Source organism: Sorex araneus, chromosome 3 (genome assembly GCF_027595985.1).
Source record: "Sorex araneus isolate mSorAra2 chromosome 3, mSorAra2.pri, whole genome shotgun sequence".
Lineage (NCBI taxonomy): Eukaryota > Metazoa > Chordata > Mammalia > Eulipotyphla > Soricidae > Sorex > Sorex araneus.
In genome coordinates this window covers 150,826,903-150,835,665 of record NC_073304.1, presented here as the reverse complement: position 1 = coordinate 150,835,665, position 8,763 = coordinate 150,826,903, and the positions used below count along the sequence as shown (strand labels likewise).

The window sequence follows — 8,763 nt, the reverse complement described above, 5'->3', positions numbered from 1 at the left end:
AAGGACATTTCCTGGAATTTCCATTTGAGTAGTTTCTAGTCTGACTAGTGTTTGGGAAATGAAATGAAGTAGAAATGAGTCAAATTACATAGTGTATGGTTGTTTTTAATAAGTCCAGTCATTTGAATCAACAGTTATTGAACAAATATGCTGCTGTCAAATTAAGGGTTATACAATTATTGTATATCCATCTAGATAAAAGTGCTACTTTCACATGTGGAAGGTCAATGAATTGCAGAAGTAGGTTGGAGTCATTTGTGATTTTATGCTATTGATCTTCTACAGTATTTTGTTGGCTTTTCTTTTTTCTTTTTGAATTTTTTTTTTCAGTGCTGTGGATGGAATCCAAGTCTTATGCATACCAAGTGTATCCTTTACTACTGAAACACATCTCTAGCTATTAGAATGTTTTTTCAATCTGGAGAAAAAAATTTAGGGACTCATTCTGGACTCTTTAATCCTGAACTGATCCATTTCTACTTTCTAAGAAATAGCTGTCATTTACTGCCTATGGAGAAATACCTTACACCACTTTTTAATACCTCTTGTTAGTTTACTGATTAAAGCTACACCCAAGACCAGGCTTCGTTGTTTTGATAAGTAGGTAAGTTAATATTGCATCTCATATTTTAGGATTCTTTCTTTTTACCATCATTCTATGTAGGCAACCCTAAATTATGGTAAATGTCTGTGGTATGTTTTAGGTCTGGAAGTAGTAATGTCTTTGTAACAGCATGCTCTTTGAAGCTATAAATATTTGTTGTCATACTGTGAATAACAAAATTCTCAGAAAAAACACTTCCTTAAACCCCAAGATTCTTAAATGCTTTGTATTCAAGAAACGTCTTCTGAATTTAGTTGCACATATTATTTATTGAATTCAATATTTCAGAACAAAAGAGCCCACACCTCGACATTTTGGGGAAGGAACCCAATGAAAAGGAATACAGTTGTATGTTTAAAAGGAAAAGGTAGAAATACATATATCCACTATTAGAAAGTAATTTCATAATTAATTGCTTGTTAGTTACAATTTTATGTTTCTTAATTTGATGCTTGAGTTGATTTCATTTTTATTTGTTGTTTGTCCTTAAAGTTAGCCCCTCTGCTCTTGGACGTATTCATAGAGTGGAGTGCTGCTGTTGAAACAGTAGGAACTGGAGTCAATACTCCCCCCACCACCATTGTTTCTTCCTCTCTGATTACAACAGCCTGGGTTATTTGGCTCCTTGCAAAGTAACACTGTATTGGTAGTTCCATAGTGAGAACGCTGACCAGATCCATAACCACATTGTTCAGGACAAGATGAGGGACATGAGCCAGAACCATACTGTGCATAGCCAGAATACTGATCATATCCAGAACCACATTGTCCAGAATTATTGGAGTGATATGATCCAGACCCATACCTTTCACAGCTAGAATACTGACCAGATCCAGAATAACACTGTCCAGATTGAGGTGAATAACATGAACCAGAACAATACTGATCCGAAGCAGGAAACTGACCAGATCCAGAACCATATTGCTCAGAGCTAGATGAGCAACATGAACCAGACCCATATTGTTCAGAGCCAGAACCCTGACAAGATTCAGAACTATATTGTCTAGATCTGGAGAAGTTTGGTGAACCAGACTGATACTGTCCAGAACCTGAACACTGACTTGAGCTAGACCCACGTCTGCCTTGGCTGGAAGAAGAGCATTGTTGGCCATGAACAGAAGACTGGCATGTTCCATACCCATGTTGGTTGCAAGAAGACTGACCTGAACCAGACCCATATCCAAAAGACTGACTTGAGCCTCGTTGCCCACAAGTAGAAGACTGACCTGATCCAGACCCAGATTGCCTAAAACCTGAAGCCTGAACTGAGCCAGATCCATTTTGACCACAGCTTGATGACTGTCCTGTGCTGGACCCTTGCTGTCCATAGCCAGATGATTGGCCTGAGACAGATCCATGTTGGCCATATCTAGATGATTGACCTGAGCCAGACCCAAGACCCCTGTGGCTAGAAGATTGGCCTGAGCTGTGCTCACCAAAGCTGGAAGTCTGACCTGAACCAGAACCACTTTGTCCATAGCTAGATGACTGTCCTCTGCTAGAACCATGCTGTCCATATCCAGATGACTGACCTGAGCCAGATTCATGCTGGCCATATCCAGATGACTGACCTGAGCCAGAACCATGTCCTCTGTAGCTAGATGACTGACTTGAGCCGTGTTTACCGAAGCTGGAAGATTGGCCTGATCCAGATCCAGTTTGTTCATAGCTTGATGACTGCCTTCTGCTAGAACCATGCTGTCCATAGCCAGATGACTGACCTGAACCAGACCCCTGTCTACTATGGCTGGAAGACTGACTTGAGCCACGCTTACCAAAGCTAGAAGACTGACCTGATCCAGATCCAGTTTGTCCACAGCTGGATGACGGTCCACTGCTAGAGCCACGATGACTATGGCTAGAAGACTGGCCTGAGCCATGCTCACCACAGCTGGAAGATTGACCTGTACCAGACCCACTTTGTCCACAGCTTGATGACTGTCCTATGCTAGAACCATGCTGTCCATAGCCAGATGATTGACCTGAGCCAGATCCATGTTGACCATATCCAGATGACTGACCTGAGCTAGACCCATGTCCCGTGTGGCTGGAGGACTGACTTGAGCTATGCTCACCAAAGCTGGAAGACTGACCTGAACCAGACCCACTTTGTCCACAGCTGGATGACTGTCCTCTGCTAGAAGAATGCTGTCCATATCCAGATGACTGACCTGAGCCAGAACCATGTCCCATGTGGCTAGATGACTGACTTGAGCCATGTTTACCAAAGCTGGAAGACTGGCCTGATCCAGATCCAGTTTGTTCATAGCTTGATGACTGCCTTCTGCTAGACCCATGCTGTCCATAGCCAGATGACTGACCTGAGCCAGACCCCTGTCTACTGTGGCTGGAAGATTGACTTGAGCCACGCTTACCAAAGCTAGAAGACTGACCTGATCCAGATCCAGTTTGTCCACAGCTGGATGACGGTCCACTGCTAGAGCCACGATGACTATGGCTAGAAGACTGGCCTGAGCCATGCTCACCACAGCTGGAAGATTGACCTGTACCAGACCCACTTTGTCCACAGCTTGATGACTGTCCTATGCTAGAACCATGCTGTCCATAGCCAGATGATTGACCTGAGCCAGATCCATGTTGACCATATCCAGATGACTGACCTGAGCTAGACCCATGTCCCATGTGGCTGGAGGACTGACTTGAGCTATGCTCACCAAAGCTGGAAGACTGACCTGAACCAGACCCACTTTGTCCACAGCTGGATGACTGTCCTCTGCTAGAAGAATGCTGTCCATATCCAGATGACTGACCTGAGCCAGAACCATGTCCCATGTGGCTAGATGACTGACTTGAGCCGTGTTTACCGAAGCTGGAAGACTGGCCTGATCCAGATCCAGTTTGTTCATAGCTTGACGACTGCCTTCTGCTAGACCCATGCTGTCCATAGCCAGATGACTGACCTGAGCCAGACCCCTGTCTACTGTGGCTGGAAGATTGACTTGAGCCACGCTTACCAAAGCTAGAAGACTGACCTGATCCAGATCCAGTTTGTCCACAGCTGGATGACTGTCCTGTGCTGGAACCATGCTGTCCATAGCCAGATGATTGACCTGAGCCAGATCCATGTTGACCATATCCAGATGACTGACCTGAGCCAGACCCATGTCCCCTCTGGCTGGAGGACTGACCTGAACCAGACCCACTTTGTCCACAGCTGGATGACTGTCCTCTGCTAGAAGAATGCTGTTCATATCCAGATGACTGACCTGAGCCAGAACCATGTCCCATGTGGCTAGATGACTGACTTGAGCCATGTTTACCGAAGCTGGAAGACTGGCCTGATCCAGATCCAGTTTGTTCATAGCTTGATGACTGCCTTCTGCTAGACCCATGCTGTCCATAGCCAGATGACTGACCTGAACAAGACCCCTGTCTACTGTGGCTGGAAGACTGACTTGAGCCACGCTTACCAAAGCTAGAAGACTGACCTGATCCAGATCCAGTTTGTCCACAGTTGGACGACTGCCCACTGCTAGAGCCATAATGACTGTGGCTAGAAGATTGGCCTGAGCCATGCTCACCACAGCTGGAAGACTGACCTGTACCAGACCCACTTTGTCCACAGCTTGAAGACTGTCCTATGCTAGAACCGTGCTGTCTATAGCCAGATGATTGACCTGAGCCAGATCCATGTTGGCCATATCCTGATGACTGACCTGAGCCAGACCCATGTCCCCTGTGGCTGGAAGACTCACTTGAGCCATGTTTACCAAAGCTGGAAGACTGGCCTGATCCAGATCCAGTTTGTTCATAGCTTGATGACTGCCTTCTGCTAGACCCATGCTGTCCATAGCCAGATGACTGACCTGAACCAGACCCCTGTCTACTGTGGCTGGAAGACTGACTTGAGCCATGCTTACCAAAGCTAGAAGACTGACCTGATCCAGATCCAGTTTGTCCACAGCTGGATGACTGTCCATTGCTAGAGCCATGGTGACTGTGGCTAGAAGACTGGCACTGGCCTGAGCCATGCTCACCACAGCTGGAAGATTGACCTGTACCAGACCCACTTTGTCCACAGCTTGATGACTGTCCTATGCTAGAACCATGCTGTCCATAGCCAGATGATTGACCTGAGCCAGATCCATGTTGGCCATATCTAGATGATTGACCTGAGCTAGACCCATGTCCCGTGTGGCTGGAGGACTGACTTGAGCTATGCTCACTAAAGCTGGAAGACTGACCTGAACCAGACCCACTTTGTCCACAGCTGGATGACTGTCCTCTGCTAGAAGAATGCTGTCCATATCCAGATGACTGACCTGAGCCAGAACCATGTCCCCTGTGGCTGGAAGATTCACTTGAGCCATGTTTACCAAAGCTGGAAGACTGTCCTGATCCAGATCCAGTTTGTTCATATCTGGATGACTGTCCTCTGCTAGAAGCATGCTGTCCATATCCAGATGACTGACCTGAGCCAGAACCATGTCCCATGTGGCTAGATGACTGACTTGAGCCACGTTGACTAAAACTAGAAGATTGACCTGATCCAGATTCAGTTTGTCCACAGCCTGATGATTGTCTTGTGCTAGAACCATGTTTACTGCTGGATGATTGACCTGGGCCAGACCCATGTCTTTGTCTTTCATAACTTCTTGAATGACCACCTGAGTTAAATTCTTGGTGCTTTTGTCTGGATCTGTGACTGGAACCAGAATCATATTTTCCACAGCTAGAAGACTCTTCAGACGTAGATTCTTGCCCACCATAGTTAGAAAGTTTTCCTGAACTAAACCCATGGCTTTGTCTTTCATGACTTCCTGTCTTATTAGTAGAGCTGCCACTATATTTTCTCTGGTTAGATGACTGATGTGGGCTTAATTGCCTTTTTCCTCTGCCTGATTCATATTCAGATCCATATTCTTCTGAGCTTGAAGACTGTCTTGAACCATATTTTTGTTGTCCTCTGAGTCCTGATTCTCCACTTGAGTAGGATCCTTGTCTTCTTGGACTGAAGGACTGGCCTGACCTCAAACTATGTTTTCCATAACTGGATTTATCACTTGAACCAGAACTATATCCTTGTTCTTCACAATTTTCTGACTGAGATTCAGCAGTTGATTTGCGCTGTCTCCTTTGAGAGCCAGACCCATGACCACAACTGGTGGGGTCATTTGAATTTGACCGATAGTCTTTTCCTCCATAACTTCCTGAACTGAATTCCTGCCCCTGACTAGAGGAATGTCTTAATTTATCATGATGTCTATTCCCAAAAGATCCATTTGAGTCAGAGTAGTGTTGCTCAGAACTGGAAGATTCATCCTCTGAATGGCACACACTTCCTTCTCCACAACTGTTTGACCAATTTGCTGAGTTTGATCTCTTTTTACTATTTCTTGACTGAGTATGATTAGCTTCTTCACTCCCAGACGTTTCTTGTAGATGAGAGTCATGTTGGTTTTTCTTACTATTCTCAAAGTCACTTGAACTTGACCCTCTATTTCTTTCTCCAAAGCTATGTTCTTGCCCAGAACTAGACAAGCCTCTTTGATGCTGTCTTCTTCTGGAACTGGACCCAGGTCTGTGTGTAATGCTTTGCCTGGACTTCCTGGAATATGAATTATTCTCTCCTGTACTCCAACTTGAATGAGTGGAAGACCTTTCTTGCCCTTTGTCTTCCTCTTCTGTTTCACTTTGTTCCTCTTGGTGCTGGTATCTGTGATCTTGCTGCTTTGACCCTGAAGCTTGGCAGTAATCTTTGGCAACAATTTTATTACAAGCCTGAGCCAACTTGAATATCATTAGGAGATATTCAGTAAAATCCACTTTCTTGTTGTGATCTCTATCCAGACTTTGCATGATGATGTCTACAGTATCTGGATCATCTGGATTCTGTATAGAAACAAGATACAAAGGGTGGCTCTGTCAATGTGAATTACACCTAGATAACCCATTGAAAAATGCACTAGAAATGGGACTATATGTACTTCAACTACATCGCTCTTTAGAATTACCTGTCATGAGCAGGAAGAGAGAAAGGAATATGCAGTGAATAATACCATGAAAAATAGAAGAGGATATACCTGAAAGATGACCAGGTAAGAGAGAAATACTTAAATGAGGAATGGGTCAAATATGAATGACTAGTTAATTTATAAACAATACTTTTGGATACATGACTTTTGTTTGTTTAGTTTCTAATTACTTAACTTACTCATCAAGAACTTGTTGTACACTTACGTCCTAGCATGGAACTAGATAAGGGGATGAAGCAGTGTATAAGTTTGATTTATGATAAAATTATTAAAATTTAGTAGGCCAAACACACACACACACTTAAAATTACCCAATATTTTGTGATAATGTCTTGATGAGAGTGTGCTAGAGAAGAGCCATCAGGATTCAAGAAAACTTGAGGAAAAGTGGTATCTTTTGAAGTATGTATTACAAATAACAAAATGAAAGGAGAGAAGAGAAGGGAAAGGAGTGCAAAAGATTATTGTGAACAGAGAATGTGAACATGGAGCTGGAGTGAGAATAGGCATGGCTAATTCAAGGAATTGCAATAAATACAGGATTATTAACTATTTACATAGCTAGGAGTTATGACTAGAGACACACAGAGGAACCAAATTGTGCTGTTTAAATGAAGCCGAGAAATTTTAGATTATTGGTGTATTCAGGGAGCATTCCTGGTGGTATCCAGGGAGCATTTGTGTGGTATTTAGGGAGCTTTCCTGGTGGTGTGCAGGGAGCATTCCTGGTGTGTGCAGGGAGCATTCCTGACTGTGCTCTCCACCCACTCCCAGGAGAGCAGCTGTGTCTCCTGCATGCAAAACATGCATTCTGCCTATTTTTCTAGCCACATTGAAAGGATTCTGAGTTGAATTATGAAATGGTTATATTTGTACTAAATGCTGAGACTTGAAGTAGGAGAGGTGACCTGAACCCGAGGACTAGTAATAGGGGTGGAGATAAATATGCTGGTTTCCCAACATAATATTGATGAATTAGTTGTTGGTTAGAGAGTGTTGGTGCTTGCTGAGGAAGCCAGTATGGCACTGGATTTTTGTGTTGGACAAATAAGAGAAAAGGCTTAAAAAGGAAGATGATGAGTTTTGTATCTGGCATCCTGAATTTGTGACATTTTGAAGAATACATATAAAATATTTAGTAAGCTTCTGTGCTTAATGACTTGAAGAATAGGAGTTTCTTATTTCCTATATGTGAAGATATAAGTTTCCAAATACTTATTTCTAGAGTCAATATTTTAATGCAGTAGTTACTTTATGGTTTAGGAGCAAGGTGCTAACTTCCTAAGTAGAGAGATCTTATAGTACCAAAATTTAGAAATAGGCAGAGCTCAGAATATACTCTACATGAAGAAATACAGAGAATGGAAGAAGATGCATTTTACCTGCATTAATTTTAAAATAATTTTAATAGTTTCTATCCCATACTAGTTACATAAGTAATATTACTATACCTATGTTATTCTCTGTTGTTAGTAGAAGCTCACAGTTTTGTCATATTTTAGAAATCATTACAGGTGATATTTTGACTTTACACTCTTGCCAATTTCTATTCTCTATCAGAAGTAGAAAATCCCCCCAAAATCCCTTTTTGGACATGTGACATAAAAGAAGGGATGAAGAAGAGACTTGCAGCAACTTTAGTCCTGATATAGAGTTCTTACCTTCAGAACTTGATGAAACTCATTTTCCAAAAGTTCCTTGAATTCTGCCTTCTTCAACATTTCACACTCCCCATCTTGGCCAGCATATTCATAGAAAAGATCGATGACAGTGACAATGCTTTCCAGAAGTTTAGGCATCTTTTTGTAAATTTTATTAACCTTAAAGGGGAAAGAAAGGATAGGCACCCACCTCATTTTGTTTCTCTTTAATTATTCCACATTAATAATTTGATCATTTGTAGTAATTATTAACAATTAGATATGACTAATTTTATTCTGTTGTAATCAAGAACCAATTCAGAGTTGAATTACTTGGTTAAGTCATGTAGCAAGAAAGTGATGAAATTAGGAACTGAATGTATATTGCTTATTTTCTTTCCTGAGTGATGAGCAATGTCTTAATGTCTGGGGCCCTCTGCTTTATCTGGGATAATTATATGAATGTTCTTCTAATGGTATAGAAACATTTAGAGTACTGTATGTACTTCCTTACTTCCTCTCT

The 8,763-nt window shown here is 42.5% G+C and overlaps 1 protein-coding gene across 1 annotated transcript; it reads right to left on the bottom strand.

The window, feature by feature from the left end:
- Positions 1 to 1,044: 1,044 nt before the first annotated feature.
- Positions 1,045 to 8,399, bottom strand: LOC101550455 (hornerin). Its single transcript, XM_055132156.1, has 5 exons — positions 8,262 to 8,399; positions 4,021 to 6,457; positions 3,072 to 3,981; positions 2,560 to 3,038; positions 1,045 to 2,495 (listed from the first exon to the last, which is right to left on the bottom strand). Exons 1-5 carry the CDS (start codon positions 8,397 to 8,399, stop codon positions 1,045 to 1,047), a joined length of 5,415 nt encoding a protein of 1,804 aa, XP_054988131.1.
- Positions 8,400 to 8,763: the final 364 nt, after the last annotated feature.